Raw genomic sequence first — 22,608 nt, 5'->3', positions numbered from 1 at the left:
TATATAACTAAGAGTGTATATTTCTATGTATTGGCATGGTGTGTCCATGATCCATTCATTAATAACTTTTTCATAAGATACGAATTGGCCCCTAAAACGACAAAAGAAACCACATTAAATTTGTTTACGGTTCTCTAAAAGAAACACGAGATTGTTTATGACTCGTCTTTCCCTCTATAGCTTTTTGACAGCTATTATGGATTGATTTTGCACGCAACCAAACCTGCTCTAACCGCACCCCGCCCACACCAAAATATCCACCAATGGGACTCTCCGGCCGCCGACAAACCTGCAGCTGGATGGCCGCAAGATAAACAAACCCGCTAGAGTGCTCGTTTTCCAGCGTTTTTTTTTTCTCTTTTAACGGCTGGAGAACAAAATCGCTTTTTCTTGTAAAAGCATGGCCACGGTCAAAAAGGACGACCGACTGACAAGCTCTCAAAGTTTACTGTGCGTCGGTTTCGCCGGGGTGTTTAGCAAAACGGCAACGTCGCCTCTGGAAGTCGTGAAGATTTTGAGTCAAATAGGAACGTTTCATTGTAAACGGGGCTTCTTGCACAGCTTTGTTTTTATTTGCCAGAATGAGGGGCTTCGAGCTTTTTGGAAGGGTAACGCGGTTTCCTGTCTGCGACTGTTCCCCTACAGTGCCGTGCATTTAGCGACTTACAAAAAGTAAGTATTAGGCGTTTTTTAATGTTTCGTAATGAATGCGTGGCGATCGGCATTTATGCCCGACGTGCGTGTTGTTGATTTGTGTAATGCATAAAATATGCTAAACTTTTCGATCGGCTGTGATGGTAAACAAAGGCAACAGGAAGTTCGCGTGTTAGCTTGATAGGCTTTGAAAATAGACGAGTAAAAAAATTGCATTCTACGTTAATTTTGTTATTAAACAAATGAGAACGCGTTTGAACGTGCTTAAGAAGTTATATTTAGGATAGATAATTTAAAATGCACGATGTTTTCCATCATTAGCCTAGCTTTGTATAGCAGGGGTTTACATTAGTTCAACGTGACACGTCACGCCTTCATTTTTCCGACCAATCATGTAGCTCAGAAAACCGGCACGATGATGTGGTCTCACAGCAGCGGGCGTGGCCTTAATTCCATTTCAGCTTTAGTGTTTCTATGGTTATGAACCGTGCACATCAGAGGGGGCTTTCAGAAGTGCTTCGTTGTAATACTGGTCACGTGTATTTTCACATGGTGCAGGGGGGTTAACGGAGACACCGGAAACTGGTTTAGAAAGCCCCGTACATAGTGTTCCAGTATTCCAGGAAAACGAGTGGAGGTTGTATTCCGACCTGTTTGGAACACACTGTTCCTATTAAAAGAATATGCTTTTTCTTAATAATAAAAAATTTATATCTATGAGATATGATTTTAGTAATAATATATTCGATGTAATAATTATATAAATAATAATTATATAAATATAGAATGCCACAAAATAACGATACACAAAAATTACATTTTTATAGAAATGTTACTTTCTATTTAATCAAACAAGTTTAGATTTAGGCTGATTTTCTAATCACTTACATATTTTATATATATATATATATATATATATATATATATATATATATATATATATATATATATATATATATATATATGAAATGCAGTGAACAGTTATTGTAAAAACATAAAATGTTAATAAACTGTTAACGTTGCTGAATTTTCAGCAGCTATTATTCTGGACTTTAGTGTCACATGATCCTTCAAAACCATTCTTTTATGCTTGTGTCATTTTTAGTCATCCAAAATAAATAAATAATAATATAAAAATGTATAATTTTCTGTTAAGATTATGTATGTGTCATTCAAAATATGGGTAAAACAGTTGTGAAAAAGCAATACAGTGAATTCCTGTATATTAACACATTAGACAGGGTACGCATTTTTACAGCCTGTTTCTTTTATTATAGCTTTATAGCTACAAGTTATATAGTTATTAAAGATTTATTAATTTTAAGCATTCAACAAATTTTTTACCTTTTAAATAATCAGGTTTTGAATATCAGTTAGATGTGTCTGGTTCATAAGACTGGTCCTCTAAACGTAGGTTCTGTAGTAATGATATTCTGCTATATTGCAATATCACAACTATTAATTTCATCCTATTTTTGGCAGTATTGTCCACCTTCACATTGATGAACTGGGCGATATCTCACAATGGAGAGCCATAGTAGCCGGTGGGCTGGCAGGCATATCTGCAGCTCTAGCAACATATCCACTGGAGGTGGTTGAAACCAGACTTATCGCTCAGAATTGTCAAGAACCAACGTACAGAGGGTTGCTGCATTCTCTCTCCACAATCTACAGAAATGAAGGACTTCAGGCTCTCTACAGGGGCTTTTCCCTCACAGTGTTAGGTATGTATTTTGATCCTGTGTACAACTCAGAATATTCAAACTTAGGGTTAACCTATATGTAAACATCAAAACTAAGCATGTAACATTTTAATGAATAACATTACTCGCACTTTTGCTTTAAATGTTAGTGGAATTAATGTTTGGATTACTGTGGATAGGTGCTGTTCCCTTCTCCGTTGGCTGCTATGCGGTGTATGTCAATTTGGATAAGCTGTGGCAGGAGCGTCACGTTCGCTTCACGTCTTTGCAGAACTTCATCAATGGCTGTCTTGCAGCAGGAGTAGCTCAGACGCTCTCCTTCCCGTTTGAAACTGTTAAAAAGAAGATGCAGGTGAGAAATAATGCTGTAATGCTACAATGCTACCACAAGGGGGCATAATAGCACCAGTGTCGCAGACTCGAGAGTCCCCTAAACTTGTTAAAAATTCACACCTTTTTAACTTTGCTGTAGCCCCTTTGTTAATTTATGTTAAGAATGAAATGTAAAAAAATTTTTAAGCAACATAAATTTGAATTCTAAACAGATTTGCAACAGGTCACATAGAACAATGCAGGACAGCGTTATGAAGGACACAAGGCCCTGCAGCAGCTGAGAATGTACATAGTGTCCAGTGTCTGTCTATGCCGAAGATAAACTGTCTAAAAATAGCTGACCTTTCACATACAATACACATAATGGTGTATCTGATATGGTTCCTATATGCTTTGTTGCACTAAAATAGTAACAAAATTCTGCTTTTTGCAAGTTAAATTGCAGTGTCAGGAATAAACTTTCCAAAGCTGCTAAATGTTCTGCGATTTCAGTTTGGTGCTAAACAGAGTCTCTATAGACACCGTAAACAAGCCAACAGAACACACACCAAGAGGGTTTGAGGTTAGATAAGGGGAACGTAGTACAGTAGGGCAATCAGTTGTTACTGGAAAACAAATGCACATGAATGTACATAAAACATTTTGACTTATTCTTGTTTAAAAACAACAGTCTAAGTATCCTCTGATGGAATCGTATGCAATTATTTCTTAATGATCTGAAATATTTCTCTATATAATATCTTTACTCTAGGCCCAGAGTCTTCTTTTGCCCCATTGCGGAGGAGTTGATGTCCATTTTACTGGAATGATAGACTGCTTCAGACAGGTCATCAAGAACAAGGGCATCATGGCTCTTTGGAGTGGCCTTACAGCCAACATGGTGAAGGTGACGTGAAGGTGTTTTATATGCTTACATGACAGATAAAAATAACCCAAGCACCATATGTTTTCTGTGTAAATGGTTCTACAAAGTATTGTATTTCAAAAAAAACTCACAGGGTTATGTTACACAAACATTTCCCAAACAACAGTCTGATTCTGGCAGTATATGAAATGAATACAACTAATTATAAAATGGATTTCTTGAAATAGTAGGCTTAAATGTTTTTAATCAGTGTTTGTGGAAACACCTTATATAAGTAATGCATTTCCACTTCCTTGTAACCAATATTACTTTCCTTTTAACATTACAGATTGTCCCGTATTTCGGCCTGCTGTTCAGTTGCTTTGAGATGTGTAAGCAAGTCTGCCTTTACCAGAATGGCTACATCATTTCTCCACTAAGCTACAAGCCTAAACCTGGCGTGGACCAGAGCCTGGGCCCATATGAACTGCAAGAGTTTAAGCGCTACCTGAGAAACAGAAAACCACACAAAGCACAGAGTTCATCCATAGGAAACCGCTGGTAACTAATTCAAGAGAAGTTATCAGTAATAAACAGAACTCGAACAGAAACGTGCATCGATAATGAGTATAAAGTGTTTTTACTGCTAGAAAGCACAACGTATTATTGTACCTCTTGTTGTATTTAACTTTATTAAGGATTCTGTACATGCATACTTGAAATACATTTCATACATTCTTCAGTACCTCAAAAACCATCTGACTTACACTCCACTGAAAAAAGTGTTTTTTATAAAGTGTTGAAATGTAAAGTCTTTGTATTAATCACTTCTCAGGAAATATGTTGAACATCATTTCAACAGTATACAGCAATGCCTTTGTCAAACAAAGCATTAGTCTTTTACCGGATTTGTGGCTCTTGGGCCTTTTTTAAGGTCTTCTGCTATTTATAAACCACAAGGCTTTTAAAGTCATATGGTGGCGCAGTTTTTGCATATTTGATCATATGTGACAGTATGATTTTGAATGTGCATTGTAATGTAATATATATATATATATATATATATATATATATATATATATATATATATATATATATATATATATATATAATGTTGATCTGGACACATGGTAACCTAGTGACCACTGACTGATTCAGCTGTGAAAAGGACAAGATTTGTTTATTAAAAATGTATTTAAGTTTTCCATTGTAAGGCATTGTGCCACATGTTTAAGCAAATCTTTAAACATATTGTAAAAATGAAGTATAATAAATAAACGTATCTTAGTCCTTATTGTCAACTGCTATACTTGTCCTATGTTATTATCCATTATGAAATGGTATTATATAATAGAAACAAAATCGAATTGCAATAGTAGAATTGGTAGTGATGCAGATAGTATTGATTTTGTATTGAGTTGTGTAGTCACATGTTCCCAAGTGGATCACTCGCTTTGCCACACAGTCAAAAGTCATGTGAAGGACTTTGTGCTGACATGTTGGCCCTTTTTCTTTTACACATAAGGCCTAGGCGATCATTAACTAAAGACAGTCAGAGATTGAGTTAGTGACAAACGTGCATGCTATGTCACCTTGGAGAACTGCTTTCTTAGCTTGACAGCTGCAACTAAAAACTGGACAATCCTGCTTCTCTTGCTTGTAATGAATCGCCAGTGTGCATACAATTCAGTATGTTTTTGTTCCGTTTTACGTATTATTACACGTGAATTATTGACCACCTGCAAACACATTTTTCTACGTTTTAAAAACTTCCTGTTGTCATTTACGCTTTCCACCTTGAGAAGGCTTAAGGTTACCTCTCTAACTTTGAGCCATTCAACTCCCGTCATCACTAAACGGCCCCGCCTCCTGGAATCTGTGACGTTTCGTCGACGGTCCAATCAGATCTCAGAAACGGTGGGTACGTTTGCTCTCGCGAGACGAACCTTTTAAAAATCTCTTCTCAACTTTTCATTCGGCCATTTCGAATCAGCCGGCATTCCACGCTAGTCCTGCGGCAGAGCGGGATTGACCTCTTCAAGCTACACCTCTCCAAGAACATCCGACAATGAGTGAGACCGCCATCTCTTTCGCCAAGGACTTCTTGGCCGGTGGTATTGCCGCTGCTATCTCTAAAACCGCCGTGGCCCCCATCGAGAGAGTCAAGCTGCTGCTTCAGGTAAAAATACGCAGTAATATTATCGGGATTATATAATCCCAGATTTGTAAGAAATTAGGTTACATAATGGACTAAATATAAATACAACCAGCTCTCCGAAGAGAGTTTGATTTAAAACGAACCCCGAGAACATTTACAGACTCGAATATGCGGTAACGTTATTTTAATTAAATGTCTAATTGATCGTTGAATGAAGAGAGCCTAACGAAATGGCGAACGTCTTGAGCAAATGAGAGTCTTTTATCTTTGTGTGAGCCTAGGATGTTTTTAGCACAACTTTTTAGCCTTTAAAATCGAGCTGCTCGTTAAATAATTCGTTTATAAGTCCGACTAGGCCTTAAGTGCTCTGTAACCTTTACCAACCCGCCTAAGAGAGAACATCCTGAGAAATGCCTCAAGCCCTTGCCAACCGCCGAGCTTTCGGCTGGAATTTAAGAGACGAATGGGTTCGTGCCCTTTTGGTATGGATTTGAAAGGGCGTTTTTTATTTTAAACCGCTTCCGCGGAAAACGGTAAACCAGCATCCTCCTAGATCTCGCCAAGGTCGCGAGAAGGGGAGGCCTGCGAATGGCTAGGCCTTTACTGCTAGCTTGCAAGCTAACGCTCGCGTCCCAGAACGAGAAGTCCTAGGTATTGTTTGAGGACACGTTGTATTATGGGCGTATCATACACTAACATTTCGACTTCGTTACGTGCTTTCAGTTTTTACACCGTTTTACAAGAATTTAAATATTTTTGCTGACAATTTTCGTCGATTTTACAGAAACCGACTACCGGAAGATATCGCGCATTTTACTCGTAGCCGGCTTTTTGTCGTGTAGCATAATCACGTGTTCGTGGTTCCTCCTTGGTTTTGTTCTACGAATTTTTAAACGCACGTAAAGCTTGGGGCGTTTGCAATCGTGGATGCTTTAATTGATCAATTTAATAATTTTATTGTGCAATTATTGATTTTTTTCCCTTCTGTTTACAGGTGCAACATGCTAGCAAACAGATTACAGCGGATAAGCAGTACAAGGGCATTATGGACTGCGTGGTGCGTATTCCCAAGGAGCAGGGCTTCCTGTCGTTCTGGAGAGGAAACTTGGCAAACGTCATCAGATACTTCCCCACCCAGGCCCTCAACTTTGCTTTCAAGGACAAGTACAAGAAGGTCTTCCTCGACGGTGTAGACAAGCGCACCCAGTTCTGGAGGTACTTCGCTGGTAACCTGGCCTCAGGTGGTGCTGCCGGTGCCACGTCCCTCTGCTTTGTCTACCCCCTCGACTTCGCGAGAACCCGCCTGGCCGCCGACGTTGGCAAGGCTGGTGCAGAAAGAGAGTTCTCCGGCCTGGGTAACTGCTTGGTAAAGATCTCCAAGTCTGATGGCATCAGAGGTCTGTACCAGGGCTTCAATGTGTCCGTGCAGGGTATCATCATTTACAGAGCTGCCTACTTCGGCATCTATGACACAGCCAAGGGTGAGTTTAAGTTGCATTTGGGGTACAGTGGACGTCTGCCATTGCTGATTTCACTACATCTGCTCTTTCGTCTATAGGTATGCTGCCAGATCCTAAAAACACCCACATTGTCGTCAGCTGGATGATCGCTCAGTCTGTGACTGCTGTTGCTGGTCTTGCATCCTACCCCTTCGATACAGTCCGTCGTCGTATGATGATGCAGTCTGGACGCAAAGGAGGTCAGTTACCATTTTTAAAACCTTTACAGTGCATATAAAGAGAGAGCAGTGGATTGATCTTTCCATTTTGTTGCAGCTGACATCATGTACAGCGGAACAATTGACTGCTGGAGGAAGATCGCACGTGATGAGGGTGGCAAGGCTTTCTTCAAGGGAGCCTGGTCCAATGTTCTCAGAGGCATGGGAGGTGCCTTTGTGCTGGTCTTGTATGATGAGCTGAAGAAGGTCATTTAAGCGTTTCCTGTCCACCATTCAATGTGAGATGTTTAACTGTAACATATCTTGTACATTTGGAAGGACTCTCAAATTCCGCCTTATTTATAGGGACCAACTAGTATGTCAGTACTAGTTGTACTGGGGGAAGTTGTTTTTGCGGTTTTCTTTTGCCCCTGTTTATCTTATTTTTCTTTTTGTCCCCCTCACCATACTGTCATTCCCAGAAAGAAAGAAAAAGAATACCAGGTACCAAAATCTACCTGTTTTCCAGCCGGTCTGTTTTTAGTCAATGCATCAATAAAGACCCACTGAATGAACCTACATCGTAACTGCTTTTTATTACTTTTTTCTACTGCTTTTTTGTATCTTGCCTTACAGGTGTTGTGATTCACCCATTTGGCTTTCTAAATTCAAACATTCTGTCCCCACCCTTTAAAAACAAGTCAGCAAACTGAGTTACCAGAATGATTCACAGGCAAGAAGTCCTCTAAGGCTATATATATCACATACTGTCTTGAATTGCCAGAATTTAGTGTGATTCCCTTAGCAGGTGCATTTTGTACATGGTATTATAACACACCTTCAAACTTATTCACAGAGTTGTCACTTGGAAGTGTCCAACTGTTTATTCAGTGGCTAGACTTCTCACATGCCTTTAAACCTGTTCGAGTGTCAGGCGGTGTATTATTTTCTTAAGATGCAACCTCATACCCTGTTGGACTTCCAGAGTTGTGTTTGAGACCGAGCCAAGGACAGCTGAAGGGACACTTGTGCCGCTCAATGTAATTCAGTCCTGCAACACTCTTGGTTTATGTTAGAGTCATAAACTGAGTCATATCAAGATTTGTATGTTAATTGCTGGGCAATCTGCACTTCTACATTTCTGGTCATTTAAAGATCCCTTAAGTCTTTGTATAAGCTTGAATAAGGAATCTTATTTACAAACGGATTAAGTTGTTAAAAATGGAGTCAGAATCGTAAGAAGGATATTGAAGGCAAAACATGTCATAAGATTGGGCTTCTGTCCATGTGTTACAGGTGACCTGATAACATTTAAGAGGCATGAATGAAACTGAAGGTTTATAACGGTTGCAAGGCGACTGGCTCTCCTCCAGTGTAATCCAGCGTGCTGGAAAAAGCAGCTTGTGCGTGCACTCTTACGCTAAAAACCCTGCTGACCTCTTAGCAGACATCAAGCTAGTCGTAAATTAGCCCGCTAATCCGTCCTTGCATCACCTTCACTTCAAGCATGGCGAGTTCCTGAGTATGGGTATTATAGGATGTTCAGGGATAAATAGTGGATGGTGGTGATAATACACTGGCCATCATGGCCTCCTGATCGGGTGCAACAACCTGACGCTACACTAGGCAAGGCAAGTTTATTTATATAGCACATTTCATACACAATGGTAATTCAAAGTGCTTTACAAAAAAGAATGGCAACTATATGTATATTAGGATTAATCACTTGGGATTAGTTCAATTTAGCAATAGAAAGTAATGTGCATATTGCCAGTTGTCCTAACACTTTAATCGCCTCTAGATGAGATATGTCAAGTTCAGTAGAACGAATTAAAATGTTCGTTTTAAGATGGATGGCGTTATATGCGTTAACGGGATGATCTGATTACACAAGAGTCAGACTTGTTCTGACAGTCTCGGTGCACGTGACGTCATACCAGCAAGGCGGTTCAATCTCGCGCTGGCTGGCGGCAGACTCTACTCGCAGATCACATGACCAGTACAGGTTCAGCCATACGGGTCTATTTTTACGGGTTTAATCTCTAGCTGGCAGTGGCAGGACGCCGTACTCCATCATGTGACTGTAGAGGTTTAATCATATGCCAGCCGCCTGAATGAACCTGTCCAGGAGTACTCTTTCTCCGTACTGGGTCGCTGTTACTGATAAAGAGCAGCAGCGAGGAAGCATTCTTCAGTTTATCTCAGTGACTCGAATCCGGTCACAGAAAAAAAACAAATAAAATACAGATTCGTTCAGTATGTCTTTTTCGTAGATTACAATGGCACGCCAGTAGGTGGCAGAGCTGTTTATGAGTGTGTCACTGAATGAAAGTCCCGGTTAACTTTGAGCTCAATCTCTAACGATACCACCCACTAGCCATTCTTGACCGAAACAGGACCCCTTCCTCCACTCGCATGTATTATCAAACTCTTGATACAGACAACAGTTTATATAAAATAAGAGCTGCGTTAACTCCCTTCGCTTTGAACGCCTAGTTCACTCGGTTCAGCACAAGCGAAAGTGAACCAAAGCGAATCATTCGTTTAAAGGATTTAAAACACTGATTCGTTCATTAGAGTCGAACTGTCAAAATCTCAATGTTAATAGGTTTGTGACTGTGTGGTATAATGCATTTAATTAGTGAACAAATTCTCCTTTTGCGAAGACGCATTAAAACGCTCACTTAAACGAAAGGCAGTGTGCCACCCTGCGGCGAAGAAGGATGATACTTGATGCTTCATACTCGTTTTTTACCCGGTAAACTGCTGTTAACAGTAAAGCGAAAGGAAACGATAAATATTTGCTCATGGAATCCCCGCTGGACCGTGCGGTTATTACCTACAGAGGGCAGATGATAGTAAAGATTAAGCAGAAGCTCCAGGGAGGGCAAAACACTACGACACCTTGAAGTGCACCAATCACATTATAATCGCAAATTCCTCAAACCATAAGCACTTACCTTCCGGTTATACACTCAGTCAGTCTGTCGGGGTGAAAGCAGATGAGAGGGATAAAGTGAACGAATGAAGGAATTTCTTTCTGAACCCGGGCCTTTTTAACAATGTACACTTGGCGGTGCTTCCTCGCCGTTGTATTTGTACTTGTTTGGTACTTCTCGGAGTTCGGACAAATATGGACTCAAGCCTTCTTTTGTTTTTTATGCTTTTTTAATTTCCCTTTCAAAAAGCAAGACCGTGAAACGAGCACTCAGACCGACGATACACTTGAAACAGAACAACAGGTAAGAAGATTATTTCTGCTGCTGCATATCAACATATGCTACTTAAGAACATTAAGGATATTTCTGCCTAGCTATTATTACTACTACTACTATTATTATTATATTATTTGTATAATTGTTACTTGGGAACATGTGTATTGTTTGGTTAACACTCTCTTAAACTGTTTTGGAACATACTTTCTAAAGTTACCATGAGCTGGTTGACCAGTTATGTTTCAAAAACTTACTGGACTGGACTGACCAGGTGGTACCTGGTTTCTTGCTTATCTAAGATGGTCTTCCAGCTTCACAATGTTAATAACCTGACTAGAAACCACTGTCTGTGTCCCAAAACAAAGCTATTGTGCATACTTGGATTTTTCAGCCTGACCTGTAATGGTTATTGTAAATGGATCCGTAATAGTCAGATTATAGGCAGAATTAACTGTACTCATTATTATAGTGGGAAATATTGAACACTGGTTGAGACTAGTTCCAGTTCTCACGTCAAAAAGAACCCATAAGATTACTTTTTGTTCCTTATTTCTGTAAGGAGGTCTTCCAGAAAGCAAAAACCTAAAGCTCTTTCTGACCTAAATTCTGTATTCATGACTCTGATATCAGACATCATCAGTGAAATTACTGGAATTTAATCCCTTGCACCTTAATCCTCCTGTTTCAGACAAAGAAAGCTCACCATGTTGGTGTCACCGATGAGACAGATGCAGCCGAAACCCCGCAAACTGTGTCTGAGATGCAGCAATATGAAATTGTTAAGAGTTCACTATTCCAGGGTAAGTAACAGTTTAGTCTTTTTTTTTGCAAGCACCACCCCCATTGTGCCTCTCAAGCATGTCTGGAGATAGTGTCTGAAGAAATTGTCATGACATGAGCATGAGATTTGTTATAAACACGACATAGAACAGGAAACAGAGGATCAGATAATATGCTATTTCATAGGTTTGTGTGGCATAACACTTTCAAGAAATTTTATACCCTGTTAAATTTTCTCACCGAAAGTTACAGAGACATACATGGTATTACAAGGGGATTGTGATAGCGGTGCATAATTATATATATTTTTGCAATGTTTTTGCAGTGTTTGAATGCGCCTATGCTCACCTGGTCCAGCCGTGGTACACAGTCCCAGAACTTGGCGACAGTCAGCCCCTTCACAGGGCGATAAAGGAGGAGTTTAAGCTGGTAGTCGAGAGAGTCATTTGCAAGGCAAAGGACTTCGATCTGTCTACTACCAGTGTGGGTTGTATTAGGATCTTCACTCAACACCTGCATAATGCCAAGCAGTCAGATGGGTGAGAAAGTCATAATGTACTCCTCATTTATTCTGAGAATATTGTGTAATATTCTAACATGAGTGAAATTACTGTCTTTTTATCATTATCGTTCATTTTCTGTTATATGCTGGATTCATTTTAGAGACCATGAGCACAGAAACTGGGTTTTTTTTTTCTGATTCTTTCTGCCAAAACCCTAAGCTATCTTTCCGTCCTAACCTATGACTCATCACATGATGTAGTTCCTGGAATACTGCTAGTGAAAAGAGTCGTTACAAAAACTGTAATGTTCGTTTGTTTATCTGTTTCAGCTCTCCAGTGTTTGGTTCAAGGTCCGAGGAGATGGCAGTCCTCAGGACTTTTTCTGAAGCTCTCGTGCGAAACCTTTTTCCTAAATACCTTTGGGAAGCAAAACTCTACCAGTGTGTCCTAACTGAGATTGTTGCTACAAAAGGTTAGTTCTACTGACCTTTCAGCTAAATAGTTTCTAATGATCTTTTTAATGATCGGAACGTTCATTAGCTATCTGGCGTCGACTTTTGTAGCATTCATTGTTATGTTAAGGACAGTGTCTCTGAAACGAGCATTGCTTTGTCGCTTGATGCCTCAAGGATTGTCTCAACGGGTTTTCACTGCTTCTACAAACTCGTTTGTCTTCATTTTTGTGTTCCACAATACTCCTGGATAAACAACTAATCTTTACTTTGTTTACAATGGTTATGGTGAAAAGAGTGAATTCTTTCTCCAACTGCCTCCAGTGTCATATTCAATGTACATATACAACATACAATATAGAATTTTATCATGATTGTTGGTGCTTTAAAACCTTTATTGTCTTTCTTAACAGACTCCCTTAAGGGCTGGACTTTTCTGATCAGAAAAAAAGGAAAAAACTGAAATATTATTACAATTTAAAACATTTTATCCCTATAATAATGCATTATTCCAGTCTTCAATGTTACATGATTCTTCAGAAATCATTCAGATTTGCCGATTTTTTTTTTTTTTTTTTTGTGATCAAGAAACATTTCTTTTTATCAATGTTGAAAGCAAGTGTGCTGCTTAATATGTTTGAGCAAAGTTTAGGCAATAGCCTGAAGTAGTAGTATACATTATGTTTGTGCCATACTAATTGTATTGTCTATTTTCTACTAATTTAGTGATTCTTTGTTATTTTTGTTGTCCATTTTTAGCTCTTGATGTGCTTGTGACATGCCTCTGTAATCCAGACAACCTGAATCAGATGGTGGTTTTACAGTTGGATAGAGTAACCTCTAAAAGCTCGACAGGAGACCTCCTGAACTCAGACAGGGAAGGCACACCATCTTCAATGGGAAGTGAAGAAGCAGAAGTGTAAGTTGTCTTAAGAGACATTCATCATATTAGTCTCATTTGGTTGCGTCATTCTGGTTTTCACAATTTTTGCAGATTGACAGATGAAGCAGAGGATGGTCGGTCTGAAGAAACAAAAGAAAAGAAGAAGGGTGATGCATCTTTCTCTTTTATCTTAGTAATTAGATTTTTTTTTTGAGCTGTAAGTGAACATGCATAATGTAATAAAGTGTAATTGAATTATCTTTCTCAATGTTATCCAAGCAGGCAATAGGATCAAAGAACGGTTTTCTAAATTTGTTGATAAGGTCAAATCAAAGAAAGCCAAAAGGAAAAACTATAAGAAGAAGAAGGAGCAAGAGCTTTTGCAGAGGGCTTTATTATCACGAAGATCTGCTGTTATTGAAGATGATGGTGCAGACAGCAGAGAGGGCTCCATTAGAAGCTGCATGGACTCAGATTATGTATGGAAAAGATGCATATTAAATTAATTTGCCTTTTACGTTTTTTGGTGCAACTAAGTTTGTCTGTGCTTTCTTTTAAAAGGACAGTGAGACAGACATTTACCTAACAACAAATGTCCAAGAAGATATGATGGAGTTTAGGCTTTCCTATGAGATGTGGCGGGTGGGGAAATGGGCAGTCCGTGTTACAAATGTAAGGCCTATGTTAAAAACAAGGAAAGCTAAACAACATACAAGCTAGAGTAAAAAAAGTTGAGTTGAATAATTGAAAAAACCCATTGTCTTTAGGTTCAAAAGGAAAATGAAGAGCTGTGTTTCACGCTTCACCTGGAGGAGAAGAATAACCCTGAGAATCTCAACTGGGATGTAAAAAAGACCCAGTCGGATATACTTTATTTTCACAGCCTCTGGCAGGTGAGAGAAGAAATAGTGAGGAATGGTTTTGAAACCTGTACTATTTTGAATTCTAGTCATTAATATGTTACTCATTAGGAAGTATAATGTATGTAGTGGCTTGCTTTTAAAAGGTTTTTCTCTTGTATTTTCTTTTGTGTTTTTTTTTAGGATGTTTCCACTTTACCCTCTATTTCTGCAATAGTAGAGAAAACAAAGGAGGATCTTGATGGCGCACATGCAGAAGTTGGCTCAGCCCTGGAGCACTTTTTACAAGTAAGTTGTCACACACACCATCTAGATTTGAAGAAGTTGTAACCAGTAGAAATGAATACCTGTTTTTCTCTCGTCTCTCTTCAGGAACTGATTTCTGATGCACAGTTTGGTCACACTCAGCCTGTATTCCAGTTCTTGTGTCCCATTGTACAGCTGCTGAGTAATAATGAACATAAGGGAGGTGTCTGGAGTTTTCTGAATGGACTTGCCAGCTTTCTTAATCCTGGGCAAGATGAGGATGAGGTAAAAACAGATTTAGGTCAATAGCTTAATGGAAACCTCATGATGAAACGCTACTGTTTAAAAGTTTGGGGTCAGTAAGATTAATTTGAAAGACGTAAATACTTTTACTCTGCGAAGGTTAAAAAAAAAAAAAATAGCCAGCACAACTTTTTTTAGCATTAAATGGTTACTCCAACCCAAATGAAAATTGTCATTAATCACTTGACGATCATATTGAAACACTGTGCAGAAATGTATGATAGACGTTGTCTGAATGCTCCATCTGCCATCAGCGGTTCAACCGTAAAAGAAGCTACGAGAATACTTTGTGTATGGAAAGAATACAAATTTTTTTTTGCCACCATAACATCTCCGTAGCACCATTTTTGATAGCATCTGGTGTATACAGTTCTGTATTAGACGCAATGAAAGATATATGCTGTATGCGCAAATCGGAGCATAAATACACACGCAAGATGTATCTTTCATACTTTCGTGATTGTTTGACAGTCAATAGGATAGTCACAAGCTTCCCGGTTTTCCTCAAAAATATAAGGCTTTGGAATGACATGGGGGTAAGTGATTGTGATTGAAGTGTAGTAACCCTTTAATAATAGGAAATGAAGCAAAAAGGATATTAGAATGATTTCTGAAATATGTGACACTAGAGTAATGGCTGCTGAAAATTCAGTGGTGCCGTCATACAAACAAATTTTGTATTAAATTAAAATGTAAGATTTTAAATTCGAATAATATTTCACAATGTTACTGTTGTTAAAGTATTTTTTTGATAAAAATAAATCCAGCATTGGTGAGAATAAAAAGGTGTCTCACAAAACATTCAAAAGTCTTTGAATGGTAATATATTTTTAACAATATTTGTATCCAATTTTATATAAAATAAAATACAGAAACATGACAATCATTTTTTTAATGTACAGCATACACTACATACCCTACAGTGGCAAAAGTGTGGAGTTTATTAAGATTAAAAAATGTATGCTGTTACCAACCTCAAACTCTAGAAATATTTTATTTTTTGAATCAGTATTGCATGTATTTGGATCATATGCATACACCAAGATTTGATGTCTTATCAAAAGAGCTAGTTTTTAAAATTTATGGTAGACCTATTCATTTAGCCTCAGCACGATGCAGATTATTGAGAATACTGCCACCCTCTGGTGATACTATGTTTTTTTTTTTATCAGTCACATAACCCCAAGGGAGATGAAAAGCTGGATGGAGGAAGAGCCTCAGTACACAACAGTGGACAGTCAACAGCACAGCCAGCGTGCATCGACACAGATGAAGAACCAAAGGGGGGCGTTGTAGAAGAACCAGTGGCTGCAAACATTAGATTTTGTAACCCTGTCGAGGAAACTGACACCTTAAAATATAGAGATGATCAGAACGATCAGAACTCTGATGAACAGGATGTGGTTTCAGATGGACAGGAGAGTCTTGCTGAAAGTTTAGATATCTTTGTTAACAGGTCAAAACTAGTCAGTCCTTCAGGACACTCCAGTGATATCTCAAGTTCAGTCATGAACCATGCTGAAGGCGTACAGTCTGACTCAGTCGATGGCATTATAAGTGCTCTGTCTGGGGGCAAAACAAACAAAAAAGAAAAGTTAACTCAAAAAAAGTCAAATGGATTTCAAAAGGTCAAAGTAAAGGAGAAAACGGGACAGCTCAAGGACGAGGTGGCAAGTCAGCCTCAGGCACAGAAAAAGGAACCCCAGAACAACTGGGACCAGGTTGAGGCCACCAAAGCCATATTTGAGTTAGTTAAGGAAATAACTGGTAAGACCTAACTCCCTTGTTCTGTTTGGCTTCGGTTTTGATTTGTAAGAACCGAAACTGAAACTGATTTCTTTGCCATTCAATATTTGTCTTCATTTTCAGGTAACTCAGTCCTCATTAATATTTTCGATGCCATTCTAAAAACAGTCCAGCCTTTGGTAAAGAAGTAAGTACCACATTTCATGCGTGTTCAAACCTTAAAGATATTCATTCGTAGATGTGAAGATAAGCAAAAGCGTTCTTTCCGTGCAGAAAAATAAACAACTTTTTAAAAAAGATGCATCCCACTGAAACTCAGATTGCGTCTTACATTGACAATTTCCGGGAGAAAATATGGCCAGAAGGAAATGTGCCCGTCCAGCCTCCACGTGACAGTGAGGAGAAACACGAGACAAAGGAGAAGGCTTTGCAGCTTATAAATTCAAAATGTATGCGCAAAATTTTCCCATGCCTTGCTTCGCCCGCTTAATATTTTAAAACGATTCTTACCGTAACCTATTTCCTGGAATTGTTTTGTTGGTTTCAGATTCAAATTCTTTGATTCTCAAGAAAACTGATGTCGAAACTGTGTTTAAGATCTTCCAGGACACCGAGGAGAACAAGAAACTGGTTTATGTGAGGACTCTAAGATTCTTGTGCAGCATTTTGAAACAAATATCCAGTTTAACATTTATATTCTTCGTGTTTGTGTGTCCATAGATGCTGATGTCATACATTCTTGGGGAGTTTCTACCCGGGGAACGGGCCTTCAGTGCAATACCTAATCTAATCGTAAAGGATGTTCTTTCATAATTGATAGATCTTTATGTAACTTGTCTAATATTTTTAAATGTGCATTATTTAATATTTTATGTGTATATTCTTTAAGGATTCATTGTGATATACCTCAGAGAGGTCAGCCTTTTACTTCGAGCAATGTGAACAATTTTTCTTGACATTTTTATAACTGAACAAAAATGCCAGCCTCTGTTAAATGTAGCATTTTACTGTTTCAAATGTACTGTAATTGTGTTTCATTTCAGTCATGACTCAAATACTTGGGCGTCATTTTTTTTTTCTCATATTTTAAAAAAACTGACTGTTCACTTTTTGCAAAGAACTGATCTTGTATTTTAAGAAACAGCACATGTTACTCAGGACAAAAATAGATAACTTCATTGTAATAGGCTAATAATTAGTAATTTTACAAGAGTTAATACATGGTCTAGTCTGTGAGGAATGTATTTGAATAATAATAATAATGCCAATAAATATCTTTTACTACTAATTGCGAATGATTTAATTTTCTTATACCGTAGTAAACTTTAAAGTAAAAATGCAATTGAGTTAATATTGTCACATATTTAACTTACAATATTAAACACTCCTTTACTTATCATGACTGTCAAACCCATGACGTAACTATGTTGGGCTGCTACAACTGTACGTGTTTGAAGGGTTTCGTTTAACGGCTTTAAATATAATTGTATTTATTCTTAATCAAAATCACTCGAATTAATTACGCCAGTCAAACATATTCAGTACTATTGTTTTCTAAAACAAGAAAACGTGTGCAGCTGTGTGATCGAGCTCACTTTTATATCAGCGATAAGTTGCTTGCCCCCTACTTTGTGTTGGTATGGTCCAGTCCCGGAGAGACGGGTTTAGTAGAGAAAACAGGCAGGAGGATCCAAGCAAGCAAACGGCTAACAGATATTTAACAGAATCGACGAAACCGACGTCCGTTGAAGTAAAATAATTGAACCCGATTCCAAGTAACAACGTCGATACCTTATGTTTACGACTTGGCTATCCAATTAAACCATGTCAACCCCAGCAAGACGGCGTCTGATGAGAGATTTTAAACGGTAAGCGACACAGAAAATGCTAAAGGCCCTCGGTAGGTTTCTGAACGCCGGCTGCTCTCGGGCTTTAACATGGCGACTTTTCCCCCACAATAGCCGTTTATAAACGTCGTTATTTCTCTCCGATCACGTATTTGGATGCTATCTCTGCGGTATTTATTGTTGTCGTAATGTAGGTGTAGTTATATGTAATATAACTTCACCTGGGTACTTGTTTTTCAGTCTCCAGGAGGATCCGCCAGCAGGAGTTAGCGGAGCCCCGTCGGAAAACAACATTATGGTCTGGAACGCTGTCATTTTCGGGTTTGTATCTTTTGCCTTTATTTGACAGCGATGAGCACTGAGCAGAGCACATTGGCAATTTTGTTTATCCGAGACTGTTCGCGATCTGTGATATGACATCCAGCTTGTTAGCGGTAATGTAAGCAGTTTTAAATAGGCCAGATGGCCAGTGGTCCCCCATAAGAGGTGCTGGTTATTTGATCTTTGAAGTGACGGTGTCCTGAATAGAGCTGTGTGTTGTTGTGTTGAAGGAAACGGGTTATAATGTTATATCCGTAGACTGTGTGCCTTGTTGTTTTTGGATTACAGTAATGGTAATGCACAGGTCCGTTGCACATTGGCTGGTGATTTTTGGCTTTGTTTCTTGCTGTCATGCCAAGTGTTATGTGTAACCTAACATGTTGACCCGTTTGTTTCTGTCTGCCTGCAGCCCTGAAGGAACACCCTTTGAAGATGGTAAGTCAAGAAAACACAAATATATATATATATATATCCGTTTTAGTGTGGTAATGGGAGAAATAGCCTCAAACGTTTATGGTCAGTTAAAATAATAATAGTATTATTATTATTATTCTTACGCACATAGGTTGAATTTATTTGATAAATAAATACAATTAACACAGTAATATTGCAAATTATCATTATTATTATTATTATTATTAATAAATGCTTTCTAAAGTAATTTATTTCTGTGATGGCAATGCTGAGTTTTCAATATTACTCCAGTCTTCATGGTCACAAGATCCTGCAGAAATCATTTTACTCTTCAGATTTGCTGCTCTAGAAACGTTTCTATTCTCAGTGCTAAGAACAATTGTACTTCTTAAGTATTCCGTTTTTTTGTTCATTTCGTTTTATAAGTTTTACTTAATTAAGTCTTTAGGGTCCTTTAGGGTTTCCAATAAATACTTAAACATTTATTTATTTAAATTTATAATCAAATTGTGTAACATAATCAAGTCTTCCCTATCAGTTTTATTCAGATTAATATAGTAATGTAAACCTTAAGCTATACCATATTGACAGCTGAATAAGGATCAAGCTTTGGGTTCCAAATGCCGATGATTATACTGTATGTGCCACTGTATAATTGTGTACTAGTTGGCATGGTATGGTCTTTTTTTTTTTTCTTTTTTTTTTTATACATGTGGCAGATTTTTTCACTTAATCTTTTCATTTTATGCTTGTCGTAGGAACTTTCAAACTCACAATAGAATTTACAGAAGAATATCCAAACAAACCTCCTACAGTTCGGTTTGTCTCCAAAATGTTTCACCCTAATGGTAAGTTTTTCATTTAAAAAAAAAAAAAAAAATCATTCTATTTCTTTTCATGTGTAAGTGAACCTTAAAATCTAATTGTATTTCTTTGTGTTCAGTTTATGCAGATGGTAGTATATGTTTGGACATTCTTCAGAATCGCTGGAGTCCAACATATGATGTTTCCTCAATTTTAACCTCAATACAGGTATGATATGTCTGCACTTCTCTGTGCTTATTCGCACAAACTACAGGGTTCCTATAAAGTATGAAATTTGATTTGACTATTTTTCATGTCTGGATGAGTATGGGGGTATTTAAATGAAAATGAAAGTTTTATGTAGTTTCAGTGTGTAAATAATGGCTCACTAAGGGTCAGTACAGTATACAGTGCCCTTAATTGATAGGCGTGGTGTATACCAGAAAGTAGCGACTGATGATAAAGCAAGACAATAAACACAACTAGCCTCTTTTTGTTAAATGTCAGTTTTATTAAACAATAAAAGCCATAATAAAAGTATAAGTAAAAGAGTAAGAAGTACAAGAGGCTTATATACGATGAAATAAAAACAAAAGCAAACAATTAAGTCAAACGTATGCTACCAACTGAGCGCTATACTACAGTAAAGTTCACAAAAAATATATAAAATTAAACAAAATTTTGTGTTCAGACAAAATGATACAACAAGGAGCAAATAATAGAACCAAGAACCAAGAATACCTGTTAAATATCATGTTTAATCACAACAGACAGAGCCAGTAGTAAATGTTTGAAGGACTAGCCCAACTAAAGCTGCTCTAAATGGATACATGAACACTAAGCCCCTGGTGATTGTCTGGAGCTCTGAAATCGGTAGAGCAAATTTTCAAATAGGCTGAGCCTTTATAAATAAGCCACAGATTTCAGTTTTATACAACTACATTCTTGCCTGAAAAACTCTTAAAACTAGATTCTATAACACAGTAACATTACTAGTTTGACATTTCTGCAGGTTGTTTTTCTTTGGGCAATGATACTTCACTAGTCCACAAGAACTGAAAAGAAAGCATTTTGAAAAAATGTGACTCTTCTAGTCAGCCAATCAATGTTATGTAGCGGGTTTAGCTCCCCACTTTTTTTTTTACTCGTTGCTGTGCAAGGTATTGTAACAGAAGGTTACCAAAAAATAGTAGTTTGCTATTTTGGTACCATTCACAACTTCTGACTGAACCGTACCACAAGACATTTATTGTGTAGTATCAATATATTTATATCAATTAATTTATAATGGGAGTTTATCAACTATTTAAATATGGGATTTAATTTGTCTTTGTAATAACCATAGCAGCGCTAGGACAAAAATTGTCAAAATAGATCTTACAGATCTACTTGATCTGTACAATACACTTGTTTTTCATGTTATAACTTTTCACTTTTTAAAGCAATGTTTTCTTAATTGGAAAATTCTGTCTACATGCAACAAAGTTTTTGCTATGGTACCGAAAACTAACATTTTGGTACTGTGACATCGCTCGTTTGTAGTATTGGAAAGTAGTATAATTATTTTTTTTTAATCTTTATTTATGCCTTTTTGATGGTTTTGTAAAAAAAAAAAAATGATAGTACATTATTCAGGTTGTTAACATACCTTTCATTGTCACAGTCTTTACTGGATGAGCCGAACCCAAACAGCCCTGCCAACAGCCAGGCAGCTCAGCTGTATCAGGAAAACAAGAGAGAGTATGAGAAGCGTGTGTCGGCCATTGTGGAACAGAGCTGGCGTGACTGTTGACCCTCCTTACAGTTCACATACGAACAATAGTCCGCCTCGCCAACAAGAGGAAAACCACCTTGCAAAGAATAAAATAAAACGCATCATGTTTTGAATCATTCTCCACGTACTCGGTAGAATTGTCTGTTCTGTAGCTGTTGCAAGATTAGAGTGCTGTTGTGTTGTGGTCTCCCTCTTCATGCAGAACCTTATCCTGGATGAGGATAAACCTTAGTTTAACAAAATATTGTTGCTAGGGCTACTTGCTTTTATTCGGTCGCCCTCATTTTTTTTGTCATCTTACTTTTTGGTTTTATGAGTTGCTTTTACACTGTGGGCTGATTTCATTTGGGGTATAAACATGTTGGGTTTGCCGTTTTCAGTATGAATCCGAGTTTAGAGTATCCTTGTTTGAATCCAGAGATTGATTTCCTCGAGACTCTGCGAAAGTGTCATACTGAAGGCCGCTCAATGTGTCATTCAGAGTTCCAAATGAAATTGCAAGGATGTTAAAGATGTATGTTTGTTAACATATATATTGTATTGTATGGAAAGCTTACATGTTTCAGAAACATGCCTTTATATCTGCACTTGGAAAACATGAACTTTTAAACCAGTTTGAAAATTGTAATGTACCAAATGTTGGAAATGGCCCTTTTTTATATCAAGTACAAGTGGTTTGTTCTTTTAATTAAGCAGTTCATACTGTTGTTCAAGGTGTTGCCTATTGACGCTGTGTAATTATTTGAAGGTACACAGTGATCTGTCTGTCTCACACAGCCCCATGCCCGAGGCCTGGGAATCAGAATATTATAAATTGGCAAAGTTGAGCGCGTGTTGCTTTTCTTTCTTTCTGTATTCACTTTTGTGTCTGTTGCACCCCAGATGCATGGTTATTTTGCTAATTTTCTTAAGTTCCATTAAAGTGCCGTTTATTTTCACATCAAATTGCTTCTCCAACCACATGGATGTAATGCTGTCATGCAGTATCCATTTAAGCTAATCTTTTTTTTTTTTTCTTTTCTAATTTACCAAGAGTGTCGGATTTGCACTAGTAACCCATGTAAGAAACTGTACATTTTCTCACTTCTTGTAAATAAACAGTAAAATGAAC

General features: G+C 37.8%; 4 protein-coding genes across 7 annotated transcripts; all 4 read left to right on the top strand.

Moving 5' to 3' along the window:
• The first annotated feature begins 262 nt into the window (after window positions 1-262).
• On the top strand, window positions 263-4,835 carry slc25a43 (solute carrier family 25 member 43). Its single transcript, XM_043256482.1, has 5 exons — window positions 263-672; window positions 2,137-2,378; window positions 2,537-2,709; window positions 3,442-3,576; window positions 3,884-4,835. The coding sequence occupies exons 1-5, from the start codon at window positions 401-403 to the stop codon at window positions 4,097-4,099; spliced, it is 1,038 nt and encodes a 345-aa protein (XP_043112417.1). The 5' UTR covers window positions 263-400; the 3' UTR covers window positions 4,100-4,835.
• A 668-nt stretch (window positions 4,836-5,503) lies between these two features.
• Window positions 5,504-7,924, top strand: slc25a5 (solute carrier family 25 member 5). The gene is made up of 4 exons (XM_043257782.1): window positions 5,504-5,713; window positions 6,687-7,173; window positions 7,251-7,391; window positions 7,468-7,924. The coding sequence occupies exons 1-4, from the start codon at window positions 5,603-5,605 to the stop codon at window positions 7,623-7,625; spliced, it is 897 nt and encodes a 298-aa protein (XP_043113717.1). The 5' UTR covers window positions 5,504-5,602; the 3' UTR covers window positions 7,626-7,924.
• A 2,300-nt stretch (window positions 7,925-10,224) lies between these two features.
• Window positions 10,225-17,625, top strand: si:rp71-46j2.7. 4 transcript variants are annotated; one of them, XR_006252562.1, is made up of 16 exons: window positions 10,225-10,591; window positions 11,253-11,364; window positions 11,670-11,883; window positions 12,177-12,319; window positions 13,059-13,218; window positions 13,294-13,349; window positions 13,462-13,661; window positions 13,744-13,854; window positions 13,950-14,075; window positions 14,226-14,330; window positions 14,415-14,573; window positions 15,764-16,358; window positions 16,461-16,524; window positions 16,657-16,786; window positions 16,885-16,973; window positions 17,058-17,110. XR_006252562.1 is itself a non-coding variant. In XM_043257773.1 (16 exons), the coding sequence occupies exons 1-16, from the start codon at window positions 10,412-10,414 to the stop codon at window positions 17,148-17,150; spliced, it is 2,583 nt and encodes an 860-aa protein (XP_043113708.1). In that variant the 5' UTR covers window positions 10,244-10,411; the 3' UTR covers window positions 17,151-17,625. The 4 variants fall into 4 exon arrangements, 2 of the variants coding, with proteins under 2 accessions (XP_043113708.1, XP_043113709.1); XM_043257773.1 differs by having other exon boundaries at window positions 10,244-10,591; window positions 16,611-16,786; window positions 17,058-17,625; XM_043257774.1 differs by having other exon boundaries at window positions 10,247-10,591; window positions 13,465-13,661; window positions 16,611-16,786; window positions 17,058-17,625.
• Window positions 17,626-17,993: 368 nt separating this feature from the next.
• On the top strand, window positions 17,994-22,607 carry ube2a (ubiquitin-conjugating enzyme E2A (RAD6 homolog)). The gene is made up of 6 exons (XM_043257783.1): window positions 17,994-18,205; window positions 18,425-18,505; window positions 18,915-18,940; window positions 19,678-19,767; window positions 19,863-19,951; window positions 21,387-22,607. The coding sequence occupies exons 1-6, from the start codon at window positions 18,162-18,164 to the stop codon at window positions 21,513-21,515; spliced, it is 459 nt and encodes a 152-aa protein (XP_043113718.1). The 5' UTR covers window positions 17,994-18,161; the 3' UTR covers window positions 21,516-22,607.
• Window position 22,608: the final 1 nt, after the last annotated feature.

The sequence above is a fragment of the Puntigrus tetrazona genome, chromosome 14, assembly GCF_018831695.1.
Source record: "Puntigrus tetrazona isolate hp1 chromosome 14, ASM1883169v1, whole genome shotgun sequence".
In the NCBI taxonomy this organism is placed as follows: domain Eukaryota; kingdom Metazoa; phylum Chordata; class Actinopteri; order Cypriniformes; family Cyprinidae; genus Puntigrus; species Puntigrus tetrazona.
The sequence above is the reverse complement of the archived record's forward strand: the minus strand, read 5'-3'. Positions and strand labels throughout refer to the sequence as shown.